This window comes from Hyaena hyaena, unplaced genomic scaffold (genome assembly GCF_003009895.1).
Source record: "Hyaena hyaena isolate Hyena2069 unplaced genomic scaffold, ASM300989v1 scaffold_19, whole genome shotgun sequence".
NCBI lineage: Eukaryota > Metazoa > Chordata > Mammalia > Carnivora > Hyaenidae > Hyaena > Hyaena hyaena.
This window is the reverse complement of record NW_024080651.1, coordinates 344,376-370,504: the sequence shown is the minus strand read 5'-3', so window position 1 is coordinate 370,504 and position 26,129 is coordinate 344,376. Positions and strand designations below refer to the sequence as shown.

Here is a 26,129-nt window from a genome sequence, read left to right as displayed (position 1 = left end):
CGGCCAGCCAGGGGGGTTAATAAATCATGCAGCACACCGCATAACCACGAGCAACGTTTTTTCCTTCCTTAAAGATATATACAACTGCTACATTTGGGGGGGACCTGAGTGGTTCAGTAGGCTGAGCATCTGTCTCTTGATTTTGGCTCAGATCATGATCTCCCAGTTCGTGGGACTGTGCCCTGCGTCAGGCTCTGTGCTGACAGCGCGAAGCCTGCTTGGGATTCTCTCTCTCCTTCTCTCTGCCCCTCCCCCTCTCACGCATGCACACGTTCTCTCTCTGTCTCTCAAAACTGAATAAATGTTAAAAAAAATTTTTTTAATCAATAAACATTAAAAAAAAAAAAACCCTGCTGCATTCTTGAAGGGTTAGAAAAACACAGAAGGCCAGCAATTTGGTTTGAGAGAGGGAAGAAAAAAGACAGGAAAGAAAGGTATTTCCATGCTAAGAGCAGTCTTGTTGATGTTAGAATCATGGGTCGAATTTGTTTCTCTTCAGTCTCTCTAGACTTTCCAAATATGAAACCAGCACACCTCACTGTCTTAGCTGGGGGGAGGGGAGCAGGGATCAACATTATCTCACACAAGCGGAGCCCCGCGGAGCCGCCAACCCTTCGTCCTGCCCTGCGTGTTCTCCAGGTCTCTCCCAGAGGCCCCGGCTTTGGCCCCGGCCTTTGGCCCCGGCTGGATCCATGAAGGGGCCATTGTTCTCAGGGTGACATCATCCCGTTGCCTGGAGGGTGAAAGGGAGCCCTGAGACTGGGTGTGTCCAGCCCGAGAGAGAATGGCCGCAGTTAAGTCCAACACCCCAACCCCACGCCCCAAGGGGCAGCCTGAGGGTGGGGCGCCTGATGGGGCTCTGGACGTGCTGTGGCAGGTGGCACTTGGCACCGACCTCGGGAGATGAAGGAAGGGGGCGCACGGCCGCTGGACCCTCCTCCCCTGCATCCCGGTCTCAGAAGTATAAAAACCTGGAAGTCTGGGGCGCCCGGGTTTCTCAGTCAGTTGAGTGTCCGACTTCGGCTCAGGCCATGATCTCACAGTTCATGGGTTCGAGCCCTACACTGGGCTTGCTGCGGTCAGCACAGAGCCCGCTTTGGATCATCTTCTGTCCTTCTCCCCCCGTCCCTCTCCTACTTCCGCTCTCTCTTTTAAAAATAAATTAGGGGCGCCTGGGTGGCTTAGTCGGTTGGGCGTCCGACTTTCGCTTAGGTCATGATCTCGCGGTTCGTGGGTTCGAGCCCCGCGTCGGGCTCTGTGCTGACTGCCAGCTCAGAGCCTGAAGCCTGTTTCAGTCTGTGACTCCCTCTCTCTCTGACCCTCCCCTGCTCACGCTGTCTCTCTCTCTCCTAGAAATAAATAAAACATTAAAAAAAAATTAAAAAAAAATAAATAAATAAAAATAAAAATAAATTAAAAAACAGAAGCAAATACCCCCAAAATCCTGTACCTGGCACAGAGTAGGTCCTCAGTAAGTGGTGGCTAGAAGTGAAGAGAGCTGGAGAGTTCTGCAGGCAGAGGGAGCCATGAGGGCATAGGCCCTGAGTCTTGGAAAGAACCCCAGCCCTCCCCGGGCTAGACTCCTGGTGTGCACTTCTAGAAGGTGTGCAGCAGGCCTCAGTTTACCCATGTGTGACATGAAGATGGTGCCACAAAGGGAACACAAAAATGAGGGAGAGGGGATTTCAGGAAGGTGGGCTCAACGTAAGCTCCTACGCCAGGGTGAACTGGGCCAACCGAAGACCCCGGCCCTCACAGCCTTCACTTTCTTCTTCTTCTTCTTCTCCTTTTTCTTAATGTTTATTTACTTATTTAGAGACAGAGGGATCGCATGAGTGGGGGAGGGGCAGAGAGGGAGAAAGAGAGAGGATCCCAAGCAGGCTCCACACTGTCAGCGCAGAGTCCGATGCAGGGCTGGATCTCACAACCAGGAGATCATCACCTTAGCTGCAATCAAGAGTCAGACGCTTAACCGGCTGGGCCCCACGCGCCCCTCACAGACTTTACCTTCCAGTGGAGGACCCAGAACAAACGAGTAAGAGGGAAAGAAGCACAACTGGGATCAGTAGCGGGAAGACATCAATGGGGTGGGGGTGGGGGTGCAGTGGAGAGAAACAAGGCCAGATTCTTCCCAGCTTCGGGTGTGAGGAAGCCTCTCTGTGGAGGGGCAGAGGGAGGGAAGGGCATTCCAGGGAGTGGTGAGGGCAAACACTGTGGGTCTGCAAGGGGCCTGTGCCGACTGAGGAAGAGCAAGAGGTCAGAGAGGCACGAGTAGACTGGACATGGGGCACAGCAGTTAAGAGCTGAGGTAGAGAGGGAAGGAGAGCCAGATCCCTCGGCGGCCTGAAGGCCATGGTGAGAAGCTGGGGTTTTCTAAGTCTGGGGTGAGGCAGGGGGATGATCTAACCCCTTGGGTTGCTGGATGGAGAATGGACTGGAAGGGAAGGGGCCGGAATGAGGAGAGTGTAGTAGGTTGAATAACAGCCTCCAAAAAGAGATGTCCACCTCCTGACCCTGGCACCTGTGTATGTGACTTCACTTGGAAAAACAGTCTTTGGAGATGTAATTAAGGATAGATTACCTGGTGGGCCCCAAATCCAATGATAAGTGTCCTTATAAGAGACAGAAGACAAGGCCACATGAAGACAGAGGCAGCCGTAGGCCAAAGAAGGCCTGGAGCCACCAGAAGCTGCAAGAGACGGGAGGGTCCTCCTCTGAGCCTGGTGGGAGGCGTGGCCTGCCCATCGATGGACTGGGGACTTCTGGCCTCTAGACTTCGAGGGAGAATCTCCCTTGTTTCCAGCCACTAGGTTTGTGGCCATTTTGTACAGCAGCCTTGAGAAACTAACATGAAAGAGACATGTATGATATCGGGGCTTCTGAAGATGACAGCCACACACATCCCTTTCCTTTAAAAATTTCTGCCACTTGCTAAAAAAATGTGTGTGTGTGTGTGTGTGTGTGCGCGCGCGCGCGCGCACGCGCTTGTGTGTGTGGAGTAGGGAGATGCTGGGCTCTGCTGAATATTTTAAGCATCCATTTCACTCTATAATTGATGCAGAATCAAATACTCCCACTCAGCCTCTGGAGGGAGGGCTCAACACACAGCACGGGCGCCAGTGCTCGGACAGCGGATCCCCAGGGCAGGGCCATGGACCCCGAGGCAGACCCACACCAGAGTGCTGGAGCCCAGGCTTACCCACCCATTCCAGCTGTGTGACCCCAGGCCTATGACTCTCTGTGCTTTGGATTTCTCATCCCTGAAACCTGGGACTATTCCCTCAGCCCCAAGTTTACCTCGGGGTGGGTGTGCAGATTCAATGACACCAATTTCCGGCGAGTAGCAGGTGCTTGATGGATGTCAGATCCCCCCCCGCCGCCCCCCCCCCACACACATACTCTGTTGACTGGGCAAACACTCGGGCTACAGGGACAGTCCCCCCAGGCCAAATTATATACAGCCAGCTCTCAACGGTGGAAGGTGGGGGGCACAATTTTGCCTGCGGGGGACACTTGGCAGTGCCTGGAGATGTTTTTGGTTGTCATGACTGGGAGGGTGCTGCTGGCATCTCATGGGGAGAGGCCACAGCTGATCCTACCACTCATGGGACGGCTGCCTCCCTGCCGGCGAAGGAATTACCTGGCCCGAGATATCAGTGGTGGTGACCGAGAAGCTCTGATACATGGCAGCAGGCTGATGCTACACACAGGTGTTTGACACCCCGAGATTGTACCCTCTTTCGCAGCACATCTATTATACCATCGTGTGCTCACGGCTTTGTGATCTGCCCCCTTGGAAAGCACCTTTAGGGAGACAGCAGTTGTGTCTGTCTGTTCTCGGCCACCTCCCCAGCGCCAGCACCCTGGAGCGCGCTCCGTAAACACAGGCGGACTGGACACGTGAGTGAATGAATGAAGATACACACAATATACACCTCACGTTGAGCGCAGAGCCTGGCACATGACACACACTCATAGAACGCCAGCCAGATTCTTATTCTTTCCAAAAGCAACCTGTCTGGCCATCTGGGCAGGTGGTACTTAAACCCACAGAGTCCAATCACCACTCCCAAGCCCCCGTTGTGACATGAGATGCAGACTCGTCAGGCACTTACTGCATCCCAGGCACTTAACAGACGCCAGGGGTGTGCTGGTTCTTACTTAACTCTCTCCTACTGGACCACCTACCAGATAAGTCCCAGGCGATTCCCCATTGTACAGATGATGATGCTGAGGCTAAAAGAGGTGATTTAACTTGCCCAAGATCACTGGGCCAGCTCGTGCAGGACCTGAGACTCGACCTCAAGTCTGTCCCGTCCCAGAGCCCTCTCTGTGTAGCATCCTTTGACCTTGGAGACCCCCCACTTCCGCTTTTCTTGCAGCTTTGGCTCTGTGGCACTGCCATTGTTCCTGGGTTCTGGAACTTTCTATCTAGCCTCTACGTGGAGTCCAGCTAGTCTGCTGGGCTCACACTGGGCTGCAACACAAACGTGCCTCTTCCTGCCTTTGTCCCTCAAAGACAATGCACTTGTTTTTCCCTCTTTCCCCCTTTTATTCCTCAGACACAGAAGCCAGCCATTAGCAAATTATTTCAAGGCTGGCTTTAGAAAACATTTTGGGGCACGCCTTTGAGGGTGCCTTTATGCCTGTGATAGACTCTTCCATAGTGCTCTGAGTACATTTACGCCTGGGGCAGGACTTGGAACTGAAGGACTCTCTAGATAAATCACGTACAAGTTCAAGTGGTGACGACGAAACTCCCGCTCCCCTCCCCACCCCAGCACGGATACTGCCCCTGTCCCCAGACTCAAGTAATTGTCTGTGTGGCTTTAAAAAGTTTCCTCCTATAAAACAAATATTTAAGTGAGGTCCCGGAGTAAAACGGGCGTGTGTGGATTTTCCAGTTCACTGGGAATCTTTGAAGGGATGGCTGGGGAGAAAAGGACTGGTTGTTGTAACGGCGACAGCGGACTCTGAAGACACACACGCCCCATGCTAGGCGTGGCCGCACGCCTCCCACGTTTACAGGCACGTCCGCGCCCATAAATGATAATAATAGGGAATGGAAACGTGAAGTGATGATAATCCCCATTTCACAGAGGAGAAAGCTGAGGCACAGAGAAGGGGAGAATCCACCCAAAGTTGCCCAGCCAGGAAGTAGCAGTGCTAGGACTCAAATCCCGCCCTCTGTAACCGTCTGTCGCCCATCTCAGCTCTCCCCTCGCCCTGCCCAGTCAGAACGTCAGGAGATCACTGCATCCAAAGGGGAGAAGGCCATTGACAAGCGTGTGCGTACTCTGCAACTGCCTGGTGCCAGGTGCCCGTTTGACCCTCCACACAAGGCCGTGGTGGGCCCATTTGACAGAGGAGGAAACTGAGGCCTGGTAAAGGACCCAAATCCCTCAACCAGGATGTACCAGAGTCTGATTCAAGCTCTAAACCCCCATGCGGGCTGGTGCTCACCACTCGGTAGATGCCAAATGCTAAAGGGGCAGGAACCCAGAGCCCAGAGTCATTTAGCACGTATTTTCACTGTTGCAGGTGCCGTGATGCAACCGTGAGCAGAGGCACAGCCTGACTTCATTCATTCCTTCACCAGGCTGGGGGCGGGGGGGGGGGGGGGGGCGCGGGCAGGCCACACAGGCCTAGGGGACTCAACACCCAGGGTCACATGGCTCCCAGGGTGAGAGAGCTGAATGTATGACCAAACCCCATGCCCTTAACTGCACTGCCATAGAAAGTAATGAGAGAGACCAAGAGAGGTAGACATATGCACACAAAGACGGAGACAGAGACAGAGAGACAGCAAGAATGAATAAGAACCCTTCTCTCCCTGGCCTAAGAAACCCCTTCCAGTGGACGGCTTAGAGGAAATGTCTTTTAAATTCAGGCCCCACTGATTTTTCCAGGGCTACAAAGCAGCCCAGACCCACAAGAGAACATGTCATATTAGTGACCCGTGTGTTTGCATCTGACTGCTCCGGTAGCTGTGTGACCCTGGGAGAGTCACCACACCTCTCTGGGGATGCAGAGTCCCTGCACCTGTCAGCACGGCTGTGAGTTCTCAGTGACCTCGAGTGTGCAGAGGGCCAGCTCAGGGCCTGGTGTAGCCGCAGGGCACCATCCCTCAATGCTGGGGCAACACACCATCTGTGTGTACCCCCACGCTGGGCCCAGGGAAGCAGCTGGCCTAGCCCTTCGCCTGCCTTCAGGCCCCCTTGAGCTGGGCTGACCCATCAGGTGGCAGAAAGCTCCCATGTAAAAACGCAAAGCCCTCTCTTTGAGTTCAGTCGGTGAGGTGGTCTTCCCTGAAGTTATCGGGAAGGTCTGGAGGGAAAAAAAGGAGGAACTTAGCTAGAGAGAGCCTGGAGTGGAGGGAGAGGCATCAGAGCCCGAGATCCAGGCCCTGGCTCTGCCATTCACTCACTGTGCTACCCCAGGAAGGTGCCTCTCCCTCTCTGGGCTCGGTCCCGTCTCTCTTAACCATCAGCGAGTTCCCTGAGATCAATTCTGCACTGTCCTCTAGCAGGACGCAAAAGCTGAGTTTTTGACCATTAGAAGTCCTTCCATCCTGGTCTCCTAAATCCCATCGAGCCTGCCTGAATGAGAGAGAGCAGAGCCCCAGGACCCACGCCATGCCCCAGGCTCCCGGGCCAGCAAGTGAACTTGCCCACTGGCTCGGGACTCCCGGACAGTCAGAGGTGACTTCACGGTTCTGCCACACAACTAAAGCCACAACCCAACCTGCACACGGCACGGACACTCAGCCACCCAGGGAGGCTCAGAGGCCACGAAGCAGGTGCCTAACTGATCCTCCCTAAAAATAGGGGAGCTCTGGCATTTGTGTCTGGGGCCAGAGTGTCGGCACTTACAGAAAAACCAGCTGGCACTGCGGGCCTGACTCACTCGCCGGCCCCGTCCTCACAGGCTGGGGACACATTTCCCGACCGCTTCGGGACACAGTGACTCTGCCGCCAGGGCAGTCACCACCACCGGTGCCTGTCTCCCAGGCACGGGGAACAGGAAGCGGCCAGGCTTGACTGACAACGATTCTGGAAGAGACAACTTCCCTGGTTGGATCTCGAGGGACCCCCTCCCCCCCGCCATCCGCTCCAATACGGGGGAGCACAGGAGGGAGGAGTTTTTGCTGTTGCTTTAATATTTTACAAAAAAAAAAAAAAACACACACACGTAATAAGCTTACAAGGTCTGGTGGCTCGGAGTCCGTCTGCCTTTTCCTCAGGGAAGAAAATCTCTGTTGGCTGCGGGCGGAGAAACGGCGGAAAGATTCCCGACTCCGGGAGGCCAGGTGTCGGAAGGAGGAGGTGCGCTTGAAGGGGGTCCGGCTGGCGGGCTCTCCGCTCGCCCGCTCGTGGCCCACCGTGCTAGTCACTAAGTTGAGGGCTTCCTGGAAGGACCGCCTCACGGTGCCCATCCACTGGGTCATGTGGGTTTGGGCCACCGTAAGTTTGTCTCCCAGGTAATCCATGGGGCCGGAGGAGGGGAGGAAGGCGGTGAGCGAGGGAGAAAGCAATTGAAGTGCCAGGGTCCTCTCCCTCTCTCCACTTTCTGCTCCTGCAAGTTCTGGGCTCGCCTGGACAGCAAGCCCGGCAGTTCTCAGCCAAACCGGGAGGAAACAACCATCGCTGAGACAGCAGCCGGCAGCACCTGCGGGTCTCGCCGAGAATTCGGAGGCAGGTCAGGGTCAGGCCGGGAGTCCACCCGCCCGACTTGTAAAGTCAACACGCTGGGCGGTCCCAGCCCCAGCCCCAGCCCCAGCAGCGGCAGGGCAGCACTCACAGCGGCACCGGCTGTGATGGGAGCTTGGGGGAATCTAGCAGCACTCACTCCAGGGTGTGACAGTCCCCGCGAGGTGGGGGAGGAAGAGGCGGTAGCCCTGGGCTCCCCCCGGTGCTCACTGTCCCTCCCGCGTGCACACTGGAAGAACCAGGTGGGCAGGCTGCCCCCAGCTGGACCCTGCTCACCTGACCCGTGCCATTCAGGTTTTTCGTCCTCGGGCCAGAGACTCCAAACCTGTCGGCCAGCAGGCAGCTAGCTCACTTCCGGAGCCAGCCAGCAGGGCCCCGGGTCCCCCGGCTCTCCCTTGGCTCTTGGCTCGGCATCCCGGGATGACATCAGTCCCCGTCTTAGCGAGGGGCTTCGCTGCCCAGGAATGCAGGAGGGGCCTCGGGGAGGCGGCCGCCCAGGGAGCTGACGTCCGCCCCCATTTTTTTCTTCCTCCCCCAAGTCCCAACTTGCTCACCGTCCCTCGGGGCCGATGGCGACTTCACGTGCCAGCAGCCTACCCGCCCTGTGCCCTCACCGCGGGCTGCACATGTGTGCTCGCGGCTGCAGGAGATCTGGCAGCCCTGGGAAGGTTGGGACAGTTGGGAAACTGCCTCTAGGGTGACAGGCGGCATCTCGGGACCTCCTCAGCATCTCGGCTGTCGGTCTGTCTCCCTCTGGTGGCCTGTTTCTCCGTCAGGTTTTCTACACCCTCCCCGTGTCTCAAGTTCCACTTGTTTGTCCCCAGGCTTGTCTGTGTGTCTGTCTCTCTCTCCTTTCCAGCCTCCTCTCCCTCCCTCCCTAGAAAGCAACACCCAGCCAGGTGACACAGCCCCAAGGTCCCCCAAGGAAGGAACTGGGCTGGGCTGTCGCTCAGTGAAGGCGGGGTTGCCATGGCAACCCCGGGGCACAGCATCTGCCCCGTCCTGGGCGGGAGGCTCAGCACAGGGAGCAAGGGGAGGGAATGATTCATGGTTTACACCGGGTCACATGAGTTCCTGGGTTTTAACCCTTGTGGAGCTGAGTAGGCGGGGGCGGGGGGGGGGGGTTGCGGCGACAAGACAGTAGCATCTGAGACCAGAGAGGGTGCCTGTCGGGAAGGATCACTGCAGCTGGATAACAGAGGGGAGACACACTTGTTGAAGGGGCTCTCTCCCTCCAGGGGGGACCCACGCCCCCATTTTGCAGGTGAGGAAATGCAGGCTCAGAGATGTACACTCACTTGCCCACAGTCACACAGCAAAGATACTACCAGGGCACAGACAGAGGCTGTTCTGACTCCCCGCCCCCACGGTGTTCTGGGTCCGACATGGCACCTAGCCCAGAGCTGGAGTTCAATAAATATTTGTTGTTAGAACGTCGAGTCCAGGACTGATACCTTGATAGGTCTGACCGCATCCCAGTGCCTTCCCCCACCCATGTTACCTCAGTTTTGAATAAATATTTGCTAGACACTGATCAAAGGGTCTTGCTTGAGAACGTTTTTATGAAAGCATTTCTGATGATACGGCTGACCCAGATCTCTTTCTATTCTGGATTCCCAGTCCTTATGGCTGTTCATTCGTTCATTCATTCATTTGCTCATTCACTCCAACATTCAGAGAGTATTCAGAGAGTACTTGCTCTGGGCCAGGCACTGGGTTTCGAGACTAAGTAGAGCCCTGCCATCAAGGACTAAGCAGGCAACGATGACAATGACTAATATTTACTGAGAGCAAAACTGAATTCCCAATACCATCCTCAGCGAAGGCGAAGTCATCGGCTAAGGTTGTCCAGTGTGGTAGGAACTCAAAGATGGCGCCCAATGCTCCTGGCCCCTGTCATCCACACCCGGCATGGTCCCCTCCCACAGTGAATCAGAGTTGGTCTCTGAGCCCAAGAATAAAAGGCAGAGATGACAGGGCATGACTTCCAAAGCTGGGGCAGAAAAAGCATCCGTTTCCTCTCTTCGATGGTGCCACGGGAAGCCAGCCACCATGTAGTGAGGACGCAGAGCCTGATCTGGGGACTTTGAGGCCCCCAGCCCAAAGCCAGCACCAACTTGCCAGCCGTACAAGTGAACCACTTTGCAAGTAGATTCCACCTCCCCGGTCAAACCCTCAGATGATCGCTACCCTTGACTTCAACCTGATGAGAGTCCCTGAGGCAGAGACCCCCCAGCCCAACTGCTCCTGAATTCCTGACCCACAGAAATCACATGACATGCAGGACAGTGTCTGGCTCATCGGGAAACCGAGGACAGGGGGATTGATGGGGGGAAAGAATGGGTGAGGAGGTGAGGAGGGGTTCCTGCAGCAGCTACAGGTCCCATATGTTAGGAAGCATGACCCCATCCTGTAGATGAGGAAACATGCATGGGGCACCGGATTCCACCTCCATACGTGTGGCTGCCATCCCCCTCCACCCTCCATGGTCCCAGGGCTTCTGCTCTCAAAGTGGGACCGTTTCCTCACGTGGAGCGACCATGGTCAGCCTCCTGCAGCAGGCAGGCACCTCACAACCTTGCTCCCTCATCCAGCGAGCTAGGAACAGCCGGAGGAGGCAGACATGGCAAACAGCTGAGTCCTTCCCACCTGGGCCCTGCAAAGCGACACCAGAAATACCTAAAGTGCTGCAAAAGGACACAGCTTTTTAACAGACCATATGGACACAGAGCCGGGAAGTCTGGGAACCTTTGGGAGGGAAAAAAGTTCAATCAAAACAGTATACAAATCACCTTAAAATGATAATACCCAGTGTTGGCCAGGCTGTGATGAAAGAGACATTTTTATCTACAGCAGATGGAAAAGGTAATCAGTATATATAATTCCAAAGGGAATTTAACATCCAAGATCAAAAGTATTATTTATAAACAACGGCCTGGGGCGCTGAGGTGGCTCAGTCGGTTGAGCCTCTGACTTCGGCTAAGGTCAGGATCTCATGGTTCATGGGTTCGAGCCCCGCATCGGACTCTGTGCTGACAGCTGAGAGCCTGGAGCCTGCTTCGGATTCTGCATCTCCTCTCTCTCTCTCTGCTCCTTCCCCACTCACACTCTGTCTCTCTCGCTCTCTCAAAAATAAATAAACACTAAAAATAAACAACAAAAAAACAAAAAACAATGGCCTGCTAACTAGTGACCTACATGCAAAAGCATATACCGATGTCTGTACTTACTTTGATGTGCACAGGAAAAAGCAAAAAAGATGTACTAAGAAATGGCTGGCTGGCTAGATTTTTATAAAGCAAATGTAGCAAAATGTTAGCAGTTCTATTATTTAGCTGGTGAGGGTCTGTGAGTCCCCCGTCCCCTATATAACTCTTCTGTATGTTTAAAAATGATGCAGGGTAGAAGGATGTGCCTGCCTTCTCACCCTGAAGTTCATGATCCAATTTCACACCGAGAAACCTGTCTTTGAAAATGAGAAGGATCCATATACAAACATTTTGCCACAAGGACGTTTACTGTGGTCATCTATGAGTTGTACATTTGTGAAAAATTATTAAGAGCCTAATACTTTTTTAAAAATGCCCCATCTAGGGGCACCTGGGCGATTCAGTCAGCTAAGCATCCAACTCTTGATTTTGGCTCATGCTGTGACCCCAGGGTCATGGGATCAAGAGCCATGTTGGGCTCCAAGCTGAGCATGGAGCCTACTTGAAATATTCTCTCTCTCTCTCTGCCCCTCTCCCCTGCTCGCGCACACTCTCTCTCTAAAATAAATAAAAATTTTAACACATACTACATTAAAACACTATTTATCTTGATTACTTTTTGTGTGCCTCCCTAAATTTTGTACCATAGGTGGGTGCCCTCACCCTCGTCCAGCCTTGGATTTGCTAAAGCAACACAGAATCACAGTTAAGGATTTGCAGACCTGCCTCTAGCTTTTATTAGCTGTGGGACACTGAGTAAGTTGCTTGACCTCTCTGATTTTCAGAGATGAAATCATCAAACTCATCATTGCTATTGACATGGTCATTACCACTCCCTGGATGCCAGGAATTGCGTTACCTCATTGCATTATATCATCCGCTCCTCCCAACAATGAAATGAGGTTTCTGCTATGATTGTTACCCTCCTTGCACAGATGGGAAAACTGAAGCACAGGGGAGTTCAGCAACCAGCCCACGGGCAAACAGCTATTAAGTGGTGGAGCTTGCTAACCCTGGCTTCACACTTTGGACACGGTGGAGGAAGTCCTACCTGGCCCCACCATATCAGTCTGGATGGAAGACAAGCATCCCGAGAACCAGGGGAGACCAAGGCAGGACTCCACAGTCCCACCTCCATCCAGAAGGGAGGAGTGGTACGGAAGTGAGCTGAAAAGCCAGATTGCCTGCCTGCTCCCTCCTGGCTCCCTTTAGGTACAATGTGGTCTGAATGTGTGACTATAAAAAGCGTCGCTCCCCCAAAAACTGGGACGCAGAACAAGCACTTTCCCCCCCAGAGGGCTCTTTCTGCAAACTCTTCTATTCTCTCCAGGAAACTCCTGGGACGTTGCTGGGCATGAAAAAGGAAAGGAAGCCATCTCCTTACATAATTAATCCAAAAAATGCTGCAGAAACTGCTGACATCCAGGAAATGAATGGGAATTTTATCCACGATGGGAGGTGGGACCCAGAGATCACCATTTCCAGACAAGCGTGTGCCATTATTGGAAGGAGAATGTCGGCCATTCATTCATTCAGCAAGCATTCCCCGTGCAGTTACTTTGGGCGAGCTCTGTGGGGGCCCGGACAGGGACTGATAGTCCCTCAAGAGCCCAGGGCAGCTTTCTGATTCTCAGTCATTAAGGGGGCAGAGGGGGTGTGTTCCAATGAACCACCTCGAACGTGAAGCTACATTTTCTCCCAAGAATCTGATATAGACATGCACGCGCTAGAGAATTTCTCAGGCAGAAGAAAAAGCCAGAAAAAAAAGATGAGCAATTGCAACACAAGGTGTCACATGAATAACACGCTGTGGGAACGTAAGAGGGACTCCAGACCAACCCAAGAAAGGGAGATGTTGAGAAAACAAGAGCAAAGGGAAGATGACCATTTACTGAGGATCTGCTATTGGAGGAGGGGTACCTGCATGGGTTTTGAAGGATGAATAGGAGTACGCCAAGAAGGGTGAAATAAAGACCAGCCATATGCAATGGCCAGGAGACGTGACCATATTCAGTCTTGCCTCTGGGCTTTTGGGCTTGCTGCCTCCCTGTCTAAAGCTGCCTTCCCCCTTTCTCCCATCTCTACAGAACCTCCCCTCACCCCAAGACTACCCCAGCAACTTTGGCCCTTTCCATACCAGCCCCAGAAAGTCTCATTTACATGACCCCCTTCACGTCCCGGTTCCCCAAACATCGCTCATACCCAAAGTGTGCGTCCGGGGCCTAGAAATATGCTAACATCGCATTGCTGAGGAAGGTGATGGCGGTGAAAATCACAACCATTAATTGAGGATTTACTATGTGCCAGGAACTAGTTACCCACACACATCCCATCTCATTCAGCTCTCACAACAGCCCTGTAGGGTGAGTTCTGATATCACTTAATCCAATTTTGCAAAGAAAGACTGTGAGGTTTAAAAAGCCAAGGAACTTGTTCAAGGTCACTGAACCAGTAGGCAGGGCTCTGGGACTTGAACGCAGGCTTGTCTGATTCCAAAGCCCTCCCCAGTGCAGAAGCCAAACTCTACCCATAACTCTAAGACCTTTTAAAGTGGCCAATTCAGCCCCAAGCCCCAAGGTGTGAGGAGGTGACTTTTACACACACTTCTCTGGGATGTCCCTGACTTCCTGGGGTCAGGAAACACACGTAGAAAGACTGGTCTGCTTGTAAATCAGCCAGTTTCCTTTCTCCCCACCAGGCTTAGAGCATAAGTCCTTGGGCCACGTGGGGAAGGGGTGGCTTGTGGACCCAGTTTACACCTGTTTTCTCTCCCCCTCAGATAAGCGATGCTTTCAGAGAGTCAGCCGATGTCTCAGGGTCTCCCTCCAAGGCTGATGCCCTTCAGCTCAGAGCCACAGTGGCCCTTCAGCTCAGGGCCACGGTGTCCTTCTGGTAGAGACAAGATCAGAAAGCCTGCCCATTCAAAAGGCTGTGGCAAAGAACCGATTGAGATTGTTCTTGCCTGGCACAAGGGAGACACTAAATGCCAGCCACGAGGGGTAATCCTTATTCTATTCTAATTGATGTCATGTCACCACGGGCGGCGGGGATGTGTCCCATTCACCCTGATTCACGGCATGCCGTGCTTAGGAGGCCGAGACATCCCTACCGTGCGAAATGAAGAAGCCACTGAGACTTGAACCCGAGTCATCCAACTCCCGACATCCCCCTCACTAGGCTTGTTTCCAAGGCAACAGGGAAAAGAAGTCGGCTACGGGGGAAAAAAAAGAAAAGAAAAGAAAAACCCAAACCCAGAAATGGCTTGAGCTCCCCAGTGAACCCCAGGGTATTTATACACCAAGCCCAAGGCTATTTCCTTGTGTGTCCATTCATCACATTCTGACTCAAACAGCCATTTTCGTGACCTAAGACGCCCTTAATGAACCTTGGAAGGGGAGGGGGAAAAATGATCTGGAAAGGATGTCTTTCTAGACACAACCAGGGTCTCAGGACCCTTCTTCATCAGGCCCTGCCCTGAGCTCAAGGGGAAAGCAGCATTCTCTGCCGTGGGGCCCCTCCGGGCACAGCGAGGCCAGGCGGTAATGAGAGTGCCTCTTCTGAGCTCGGGCACCTGATAAATCAGGCCCCCGCCTCCTCTAAAGCGGAATCCAGGGCCGAAGTCACCAGGCTGGGATGCCCATGGGGCCCTGCCACACAGCCACCCTCCTCTCCTCGGGCATCCTGGGAAGAAGGGGGGCCCCGCTGTGCTCTGTCCAGCTGCCTTGGCTGGGGCTGGACAACATGTTTCTTTCCCGCACGGCAGCTGAAATTTCTCCATTTGGGCATCAGTTAGCCAAAGAGAACCAAGATGTTCTTGGGAACAACAGCTCAGACCTGGGACGAGGGACATGTGACGACCCCTAGGAAATGCATCCCTGGGCGGTGAGCTTGCGAGACTTGGCCGAACTTGCCCCTCGACAGCACCCCAAGACTTTAGCGTTGGCATGTGGCTAATACCAGGTTAGGAGGATGGGTCAGAGGCCTTTCTCTCCTTGCTCTCTGCCTCCCTCCCTTCTGACTTCACACCTGCAGCAGGCCAGGCCGGGGACACGACACAGGCCCCGGGGGCGCCGGGCTCGCGGGGCAGCGTCATCCGGAGTCCACAGCAAGTGTAGTAACAGATCACGGCAGTTCTCGTTTGCCAACGGCCTGCTGCACACCCTGTCACTGCCGTGACCCACGTCACCCAGAAAGGTCGTGATGGCCACTGGACAGACGGGGACAGAGACACCAAATGACAAAGTCACTAGCCTGCATCACAGGGATGCTACGCTGCGTGCAGAGCCGTGAATCACACCCAGGTCTGGCTGAGCCCACCCCCTGCACCCCTACCCCCTCAAGCACCCTGCCCTGTGAGCCCTCCCCCTGCACTCCCAGCCCCTGGGCACCCTGCTCTGGTGAACCCTCCCCTGAGCTCCTACCCCTCAGGCACCCTGCCCTGTGAGCCCTCCCCCTGCGCTCCTAACTCCACCCCACTCCCAGGCAACCCGCCCTGGTGAGCCCAGGAGCAGATCTTACCCTGTGTTCTTCTTTCCAGCTCTCCACTTCTCTGCCTCGGGCTTGGCACAGCCAGAACTCCATGTAAAGCCTCATCATGATGAGCACATGGTTCCCCAAGATGGCCTCAGGGACCCCCCCCTTCCTGCCCTTATTTCCAAAAAGGGCTCAGCTGTATCCGCCTGGTGGCCTCAGAGGGCACCTTGCATCCTACCTGCTCTGATGAAATGGCGGGGGGGGGGGGGGGGGGGGGGGGGGGGGGGGGGGGGGGCGGGGAGTGAACGCCCCCTGAACTGGCAGACCCGGGTTTGAGGACTGCTAGGCTCTGCCCTCAGTTGCTGGGGGTCCTCAGGCAATGCCTCCTCCGGGCTCTGCACCCCCAGGCTTCCCCATCCCTGTGTTCTCTAGGTGCTGTACTATCAAGGCCAATTTCCACCAGCTGTGGACACTTTGAAAGTCACGGCTGTGTCGACTCCATTCTTTATCTCCAGGGCCCATCCTGAGGCCGGGCACAGAGCAAGGGGGTCAGCATTACAGCCTGTAGACCCCCAACCACACAGCAAGCCCGGGCAGAGCCCTTTGATTCCGATAATTTATGGCGTCCTCAGCATCGCCTTGTAAGGAGGGGGGACCATCTTGTACACATTTTATAGACCAGGGCAGTAAGGCTCAGAGAAGGCAAGCTACTTGGCCATGATCACACAGCAAGGACCCTGTGTGGCCATGATGCCACACTGTTCTCCACCCTGGAACCCCCATGAAAGGCCTGGGGCAGGGGCGGGGGGGGGAGGATACATTTCTTACAATTTTTTTTTACAACCTTTTAAAAATGTAAAAGTCATTCTTTGCTCAGAGGCTATTATTTGCTGAACCTTGACTACATCTCCCGCTGACTACAATGTGAATTATGTGAAGTGATATGTGTCCTCACTGTTTGACTGTCTTCATGGGGTCTTTTGTTCCTTTCACTCCTTACCCATCAGATGACGGTGATGTATGAAGTGTTGGTGAGGATGGAGAGGGACCGAAACTCTCAGGCGGTGTGAAGCAAAATGGTGTGACCCCTTTGGAAGACAGTGGGCAATATCTTATAAGTTGTGACCTACACACGCCATGGAGCCCAGCCATTCCAGGCCTAGGTATTTAACCGAGAGAAATGAGTGCGTCCATACAGAGACTTGTGCATGAAGGTTCACGGTAGCTTTTTTTTTTTTTTTGAACCAGATACCTTTTCTTTTTAAGTTTATTTATTTTGAGAGAGAGCGCGCGCACACGCAAAAGCTAGAGAAGGGCAGAGAGAGAAGGAGAGAGAATCCCAAGCAGGCTCTGCACTGTCAGCACAGAGCCCGATGCAGGGCTCGATCTCACGAACTGTGAGATCGTGACCTGAGCTGAAATCAAGAGTCAGATGCTTAACCTCCTGAGCCCTCCAGGCGCCCCAGGTTCGCAATAGCTTTGTTCATCACAACACTGGAAACGGCCCAAACGTCTACCAGCAGGTGAACGGATGTACCAATGGGCACATCCACGCAACGGAACAGTCCTCAGCAATGCAAAGGGACGCGCTAATGACATCCACCACCACATGGATGAATCTCAAAGTCATTATGCAAAGCGTAAGAAACCCAGATGAAGGGGAACGCCAGTATACGATTCCACTGATATAAAATCCTATAAATGCAAACTAATCTATAGTGACAGAGGGCAGATCAGTGGTTGCTGGAGGGCAGGGGGGAGGAGGGAGGGGAAGGAAAGGGCAGGAGGACACTCTTGGGGGAGATGAATATGTTTGTGACATTAATTGGGGTGGTGTTTCCTGGGGAACAGACCTGTCAAACAAAACTCATCGAACTGCAGACTTTAAAGATGTGGAATTTCTTATATCCACTAACGCTCAATAAAGCTATTCAAAACCTGTAACAGCGGTGGCTCTTGGAATGAGCACAAATCTGAGGGTGAGGGACAGGGGGTAGGAAAGTCCCAAGAGGGACCAGCAGAGAAGCAGGTGGGGAGGGAGGCCTGGGAAGCCAGAGGCCCCAGGAGACCTCGTGTGTCTTAGGGGAAAGCTAAGACTAGCCCTGACGGCTCCATAAAGTGGCTGAGGACGCGCGAAATGAAGCCCCTGCATGTTCTGAATCTGTCACCAGGGTCCCCAGAGGCAGCTCTCAGAGGTGGCCTGCAGACAGGCGGCCTCACCCGCCGCTCTGGCCTCAGGGGCCCTTGGGGGCTGTGCCAAGCATGCACAAGTTCTCCCTGGGACTCCCAGGTGCGGGAGCAGGTGTGAGGGGTGCTGGGCTCACTCCTATGGCTCTTCCGTCTGGCCAGACGGCGCACAGGCACACACCGGAACTCCCTGGGAGCTCTAAGCTTCTCGCTCATTCCAGACAGAACGAGAAGAACCAGATTTCGTTCTCCAAATGCCGTCTGCAGCAGGCAGGGAACAGGTCTGGTGCACCGCTCTGAGTCCTCCTAATCCCGGGGACGGCCCAAGAAAACAGCTAAAGGCTAACCTTGGTCAGCAGAGCATAGGTCAAGCTAACCCATAAAGGGCCAGGGACGAGACAGACCCCAAGAAGGCGAGGAAACATAAATGTATATAGACTGGATGTGCAGGGATGCGTCCAGAGGGACCACAGGCCATGAGCACAACTGGGGCTTATTAGTTACAGGTTCTTGAAGGTTCCTTCACGGACACACACAAACACGGCAATTGTTTAGTTTCGGTGTTGGACTCCTGGATGCTGAAATGTGATTCAGTCCAGAGACTGGACCACACGGAGCCCCACCTTCTGTGAGACCCACATGCACCATTTCTCCCCAGAGTCTCCGAAACCACACTCTGAGACAGGTGGCACCTCGGCCACATTGCAGCGTGGGAGGGTGAGGCTCAGGGGTGTGCAGTGTTGTGCCCGGGGCTGCTTAGCTAGGAAGCGTCAAAGGTGGCTGTGGGACCTGGGTCCATCTGGTTTGCAGGCCAATGATCTTCCGTACACATTTTCTGGAGTGAGCCTTTAATCAAGTCTCAGCAACCCCACGCGACAGGTGATGCACTCACGGCTGTCCTGTGTGCCGCGGGGATCCCCTGACACCGTCCCCAAGTCGCTGGTCAGGAACGAGTGGAACCAGCAGACGCCAGGTACGGGGTCAGTGCTCAGCAAGGAGGTGAAGGGGGCAGGAAGCAAGAGGAAGAAGGGCTGGATCCCCAGGATCCCCAGACCCGCCCAGGCTACCGACTGGGGTCATCGAGACACAAAGTCGTCAGCATCTTTTCAGAGTGTCCATTTTCACAACGGTCTCAAAACACGTGACATATTTTCTAAAGTTTTTTTAAAAAATTATGCGTATTTATTTTTTGAGAGAGAGAGCAGGGGAGGGGCAGAGAGAGAGAATCTCAAGCAGGCTCTGCTCTGTGAGCACAGAGCCCAGCGCGGGACTCAAACCCATGAACTGCGAGACCACAACTTGAGCAGAAACCGAGAGTAGGACACCCAACCCCCCGGGCGCCCCCACACGACGTATTTTCTAGCAACGCTGCCCTGAGCTCTACACCGGCCCCGCTGTCTTTCCGGTAAGGGAAGGAGGCCTGGAGAGGCCAGTGCGGGAAGGCGGAGTGGGCTGCGTCCACCAGCTGGGTCCCCTTCCTGGTGCACCTCGGAGCTGCTCGTGCTGGCCGGTCACTCCCCGCCTTGGGGCTGCGGGTGGGAGGCCCGGCTCCATGCGGTCTCTGCTGTCCCATCTCCAGGGCTGCCACTGACAACCTGTAAGAGCCTTTCTGGTCTGACCCCCTCATTTCCTCCACATGTGCCGGTGCCGGGCCCCCCCAGAAAGCTCAGAGCTGTGGGCGGAACCACCCCCACAGTATGTTTACACAGGAGGGTTCGACTCCTGAAATGTACAGTAACATTACACTGTATGTTAATGAACTGGAATGTAAGTAAAAACGTGAAGCAAACAAAAATCAGTCAATCAACCAATGAACCAACAGGATAGTTAATCCAGCCCCATCCCTCACCGCCACCAGGAAAGGTCCCATTCGTTCTGATGAAGCCGGTCCTTCCTCAAGAGGGTCTGAGTTGACGGTTTGCTTATAAGAAGGCAGCTGCGACCTCGTCCCCCCAGTGGGTCCTGCTAGGGAAGAGGCGGGGGATGACGAGTTCTCTGTCGGAAGCAGAAACGAGTGGGGCCTGGGGACGGGGGCCAGGGGGGCGGGGAAGACCTCTGTGCCTCTGCGTTCTTTCCCAAAACAAGTTTATTTTCAGCTTATGATCATAACCACCGTAGCCACCTTCCGTTCCCCCTGCCAAGTGCTCTCATTTCAAAATGGACTTAATGAGCTCCTTCCGAGGAAGGACCTCTCCGAGCAACTGAAAATGTGTGCAGTAATGAGATGTCCGCAGCAAATGTCACTTAGCGGAAACCAGGCGAACGGAAGCAGGTCAGCAGAGGCAGTGGACGTCACTGACGGGCCTACCGTGGGCCAAGCAGCGTCCACCCAAAACCCCCCGAGGGCTCGTCTCCTCTTGAAAGATGAGACACAGGGACCTCAGATTTGATTTCCAGCCTGGAAAGCACGGCCCAGAGTGCCTGGGCTCAAACTCCGGCCTGTCCACCGATACGCTGCGTGACCTTGGGTGAGTAGCAGCACCTCTCTGAGTCTCAGTCTCCTGGTCTGTAAATGGGGATGATAATAGGAACCGCTGTGGAGGGCAGCCTGAGCGTCGCTCAGCATGTAGTAAGCACTCGATAGGCACTGATGCTTAGTGACTTGCCGGTGGTTGGAGGGCTGGACTTGAACCCAGGCGCCTGCCTGCTTCCAGACCTTAGTCAATTCACTCTTTCCGCTCAGCTCCAAGTCTCCCTTCCTTTCCCCCTCCACACGCAGCCAGTGACCTCACCTCTCACTTCATTGCAAATCGGAGGAGAAAGACGCCATCCTCACTTGCCCCCTGCATCCAAGAGCCCAGCCCGCCTCCCCCCTTCCACTGCCAGGAAAGAAGGGGTCCCCTTGCAGCCCAGGCCAGCCCTCCTCTGAGCCCCAAGGCACCTCCTCCCACCAACTCCAGGAGATCAGCCCCGCCTCCAATGGTCTCCCATCCCCTGCAGCCCCGCGCTTCCCCTCCTGCTGGGCCAGCCCCTCTGGGAACTCTGAACATCACCTATCTTTTAAAAAGCCAGATGAAACCTCCTTCAGTCCCACCCCCTCTCTGTTCCAAAATCTAATGGCATCTGAAATGTACAACAGAACAGAACTCTTGATGCCCAGACTGAAATCTGCTCCCTCCTCACAGCAAAAAGCGCCACCACCCACCCCATTGTCCCAGCCAGAAGCCTGGAACCTTCCTTACTTTCTCATCTCTCCTCACTATCCCCTCTTCGAAACAACAGCCTGAACTAGATCGCTTCTTCCTTACTCCCCCATCCTGCCTCAGCACCAGAGCCAAGTCCACATCACCGCTGGCCTCTCTGCTCTTCCTCCTGCCCCTCTGGGGCACCCCCTCCACACACAACAGCCTGCATGAGTTTCCTAATTTTCCATGCCGTCATGTTAACCCCCACTGAGAGTGCTCCCTCAGCTCCCCCACTATGACCAGAATAAACTCCAAATGCTCTGCCCTGGCCCTCAAGACCCCCACCGGCCCCCCTCACTTGGCATTAGTAGGCTGGCCATGTTGGCCTTCCTGTTGGCCTCAACCCCTCCAAGCTGGCTCCCACCTCAGGGCCTTTGCATGTCCTGTTCCCCCTGCCTGATACACTCCTTCCCCAGATCCCCACACGGAGGCTCCTCCTTTCAGATCTCTGCTCTAATGCCATGCCCTCCTAGAGCCCTTTGCAGCCACATCTCCTTCCAGTCTCCGCCACTGTTTTATTGTCTCCACGCATATACGGGTGCACACTGTGCATATGCACTCCTGTCTCTGCCACTAGAACACACACTCTGCTGGGGCAGGGACTGTGCTTTTCTTGTTCCGCACTAATGCTCAGTGCCAAGACTGGCGTCTGGCGCAGAGAAGATGGAGCCTGACGGTCAGGGGGGCGCAGGACACCAGTCCCTGCTGGCGACAGCGGACAAGGGACTGAGCACCGAGAACCCCTCCCAAGCCCTCACTGCGGAAAATGCACTTCAAAGCCCAAATCCTGTAACCGAGATACTGCGGTTGAAGGTCTAGTGGAAGCCATAAGTAGGAACACAATCCGCTCGGTTACCCGGTAGCCATGGCAACTGAAACCTTCAAGCACGCTTCTCCCGAGCGAGCGCTTGAGCGTTTTATGCAGGAATTTCTAAAGGAAACGTTCAGATTCCTTTCTCTGGTGACATTCTACAGAATAGACAATCCTCACTTGGCTCCCAGAGGAGAAAATGCAAAATGTCAGATTCCCCAGAGATAAACTGGCATGTAACGATAGAGAGAGGGCTTTCGTTTTTAAAAATGTGAGTCTAAACTCTGAGCTTCGGGACCAAATCATCATAATAAATACTACTATATGCAGATGAAAGTTTTGTTTGTAATCAGACAGACCAATACCTTACCCTTCATGAGTTCACTTAGTCATTCAACTGATATTCACTGGGCATCAACTATGTGCCAGGCCGTGTGGCTGGACTCTGGGGACACAGTAGGTGGATGAGACAGAGGAAGACCGCTGCCCGTGGGGCCTATGGTCTGACGGGATAGACGTCCGGTGGAAGAGCCTTCCCAGCAATGATTTCCCAGCAAGGAACAGCAGGGAGCAACATGGCAGAGGAGAAAGGACTGAACTGTGGGATTGGTGTACATCCATCATCTGATGGCTGTGTGACCCTGGGCAAGTCACCGCACCTCTCTGGGCCTGTGATAAAGCAGCAGGAACAATACTGTTGGACCGGGGCGCCACATGAACCCAATGAGGAGATAAGAAACAGTGCCTTGCGTGGCGTCTGGTATACAGCAAGCACTCAGTAACTAGTCACCTCCTTTGCCTTACGGAGAAAGAGGGAGCCAGCCTCTGGCTGGCTGTCCACAGGGGCCTCAGAGCCGCTCGCTGGGTGTGAGATGTTCCCAAGGGAATGTCCGTGCTCTATGGGACAAGAGACTCTGGCAGACATCTGTGATTTCGACTTCCAGAGCCAACGCAGGGGGAAGGGGAAGGAGGGAAGAAGCAGGTGAGCCGTTAGCGGACTCTGTCCCACAGCCACCCTGGGGCCCAACTGGGGCCACAGGGTTTAGGTGGGAGCCAGACTGAACCTGCCAAAACCTGGGAGCGGAGGAATTCCAAGAAAACCTGCCACCGAGGGCTTCTCACCAAACGAGCTGTGGGCTTGGGGAGGCCAGGGCCTGGGAGACTTAAAGAGAAACACTGGGATCTCTCGACTGAGACAGCGTTGGAGCTGAGGGCTCCAGAGCTCACGATGCCCAGTGGCGAACCCCCAGACCCAAGAGCAGGAAGAGGCCAGAACCCTCATAAACACGCACCTGCTCCCCCTGGATTCCTAGAGCGAAGTAAAACCCTGGCCAATGACTGGGCACTAGAGCATCAGGCCAGAGCCCCAGGCATGGGGACTCAGACCACATCTGTGCTCGAGGCCACCCTGTCCTCAGCCCCTCTATCCACACACACGCTCTGTCTGCCTGAACACCTCCCCATCCCCCTCTCCCCCGGCCCGCCTGGAAAACCCCTATTCTTCCGTCCAATGACCCAAGTCCAAGTCCACGGTTAGGCACTTCTCCTTCAGACACAACACGCCAAGGGCACAAAGAGGTCCGCATGAGCACGTGCACCCCAGCCTTGGTTTACGGTGTGTAAAACTGGAAACAACCTGCACATCCACCCAGAGGAGACCGGATCGATAAATTATAGGGCAAGGAAAAATATAAAGCCATCAGTGTACCATAGACCTACTGCCCTTATAGGGAAAGATCTCAAGTTTATAAGAAAAAGAAAAATCAAGGCATAGTACACTGTGTATAGCACAGCGAGGTCTGATTTATTTTAAAAACGTGTGTGTGTGTGTGTGTGTGTGTGTGTGTGTGGATAAAGAGACATACACACGGTCTTTTGTGCGCAGAGAACATTTCTAAAAGGAGACATATGAAAATGGTCACCAGGTTTTGGGAAGGGGCTGCAGGTCAAGGAGCCTGATTTTTCCTGAGAATACGATTCCGCACTGTCGGAAATGTTTACCGTGTGTGTATGTATCACTTCTGCAGTAAAAAAAAAATACTTACCTGTTAATGTTTGGACACTTGTGTTAAAACTTTTCGTCTTCTACCTAATCTCACTCACCTCAGTGCATGGAGACGGTCCGGGTACGGGGCGACCACACGTGTGTCCATTTATGAGTGTGTCCGCCCTCCTCGGAAGCAGAGGGGACGTGGGGGCCTCACCTCGGCACCCGCTCCTCAAACCTGGCCCCTTGTGGGCTTGAGGAACATATGTTTGCAACGTCAGCTCTCATTCATCCACCTTCATTTCTTTAACAGATTTTCGTGCTTGACAGGCTACTGTTTATTAAGCATTGACTATGCCAGCCAAGGTACACCCCGCACCTTGCTGAATCGAGTCAGTGACCCTCCAGCCTGGCTGGCTGTCGTAAATGCCATCTGTACACCTGCCCTCCGGTTTCTGCGGTGCCAGCGGTCACAACAGAGCGTGGCCAATGGAGGAAGAGCTGCCCGCCTGCTTCAAGGTGGGTCTTAAGTGGTGGTGCTCCTTACCCTCCCAGGCGCCTCCCAGACTCCACCTCTCCACTGAATGCCATACACGTGAGTCCCTGTCGCAGGCTCTGCTTCTCGGGAACCCGGCCTGAGACACTGCCTCTCGATCTGGGGCAGACAGTTTTTTAGACACAGTAGCTGGGAATCCACTGAAATCGTATCTCGGGGAGCGCCCGGCATCAGCACAAGGAGTTGGAAAAGGCAACAGACATGTACATGCCCGGATTGAAAAAATATATAAATAAAAGGTTTCTGACACCCCATTTACTTAAAGTCACAGAGGTAGATGTGAATCCGGCTCTCCAGACCCCCAAAGCCTAGACTCTGTCCTGTGCCTGATGCTCAGCTGCTGGGGGGTTACCTTGCCTGGCCAGCATCAAAACGAGGTGATTTTGGGGGCTGGCTTCTGGGTAGAACATTCTCCCAGGCTTCCCTTGCTGGCTGTAAGCTGGTCAGCCGGCTCTAAAACAGAACTGCTAACATGGTCAGTAAGAGGAGTCCCAGGGGGTACAGTACCACAGCCCGACGGAAATGGGGCTCGCACTGGTGCCTTGGTCACATTCAAGGCCAGCCCAGCATGGAGAAAATAGGGGAAACGGCTCACAGGCCTTCGAGGACGTCCTGTCCACCTGTGCCGACTGGAACAGCAGGAAGTGTCTGCAGTGGGGCCCGGCGGGCGGGGCGGGGGGCAAATCAAGACAGGCCAGGTCTACCCAGCCGGCCTTCCCCTCTCAGTCCTTCTGCAAAGGTCGGGGCAGCACAGGGAGCATGTGCTAATAGGCACCTGCTGTATGCCTGGCCCCGTATTAACAGCCAAGGAAAGAAATGAACAAGACACGGGCCCTACCGCCTCCCAGAGTTTCATTTATTCATGTATTCAGTTCAACATACATTTATTGAGCACCCACTGTATACCTTGTTCTAGGAACTGGGGAAATAAATCATCAAAATGTGTCCCTACTCTCCAGAAGTTTCGCTTTTCGCTCACTCATCCATTCAGCTTGCCATTCATGGACAGAGTGCATGGGTGTCAAACACTGTGCTGTGTGGCCAGGACACAAACACTTGGCACAGTCACTGCTCTCAGGCTCATCCATCCATTCATATCTTCATTCACTTGGTACAATGAGCACTTATTGAGTGCCTGCTGTGTGCCAGGGACACAGATAAGAGGGAACCACTGCCCTTGACCAGCCAGCCGTCCTTCCCCCCTTCATCACTGATGGGTTCCACTCACCAAACATATACTGGGCACCTACCAACTGTCAGACCCTGGAAGGCAGATAAATGAGTCCCAAGGCCGGCTCTGGAAGGACAGAGAACACGGTGCCGGCACAGGGATGAGTAACGGCTTCCTCCATCAGGACCACAGGGCCCCACCAGATGGTTCCTCAAAAGCTCCGAGAGAGGCAGCCAGCTGGGGGGTGTGCAATGTGCTCTCTAGGCAGGGCTGCGGGGTGGAGAGGGGGTTAGGGGGGCAGGGGTGGGGGTGGGGGGCACTCGGCATCTGGGAGAGAAACCGAGCACCAGAAGCCAGGATGGGTGAGTGGGGACGAGATGCGTCAGACACCTAAGTGAGAATTTTCAACAACTCCAGGAATATTCTAAGTTTAGACAAGGAAGGGGAAAAAGTCAGCCCACGGCTTCCGACTGTGGCAAGTTCAACACCGATGTTGATTTCCCTCATTTCCCCCCCCACCCTCTCTGGCCAAGTGTGGCAGGAAAACCGCAGGCTCTGAATCCACCCCCGCCCGGGGGCTGTGAGGAGGCTTCTATAGGCTCATCTGCATGAAGCCGTGGCACACAGTAAGTGCTCAATAAATGATACCTGGCCGCATTTTCTTTTACTTCTAGCCAGGGTGGCTTTGAAACATGACTGCAAACTGGCACTTCTCCCACGGAAAGGTGGGGTCCATGCCCCCTCTCCTTGAATCCAGGGGGAAGGAGGCTTGAGGCTACTTCAGTGCACAGGGAACAGTGCAAGGGACGCTGTGTAACCTCCGGGGGCTGTGTCCATCTGC

At 54.3% G+C, this 26,129-nt stretch overlaps 1 protein-coding gene across 3 annotated transcripts in view; it reads right to left on the bottom strand.

Moving 5' to 3' along the window:
• KIAA1671 (KIAA1671 ortholog) overlaps window positions 1–26,129 on the bottom strand; it is a 143,822-nt gene that overhangs the window by 61,906 nt on the left and 55,787 nt on the right. The window contains exon 1 of one of the 3 annotated variants that reach the window (XM_039225363.1): window positions 7,205–7,641. The exons of the other annotated variants lie outside the window; for them this stretch is intronic. Within the exon in view, the coding sequence (XP_039081294.1) occupies window positions 7,205–7,489 (285 nt within the window). The 5' untranslated portion in view covers window positions 7,490–7,641. Of the gene's footprint in view, window positions 1–7,204; window positions 7,642–26,129 lie in introns of those variants that run through there. 3 annotated transcript variants of the gene reach the window in all.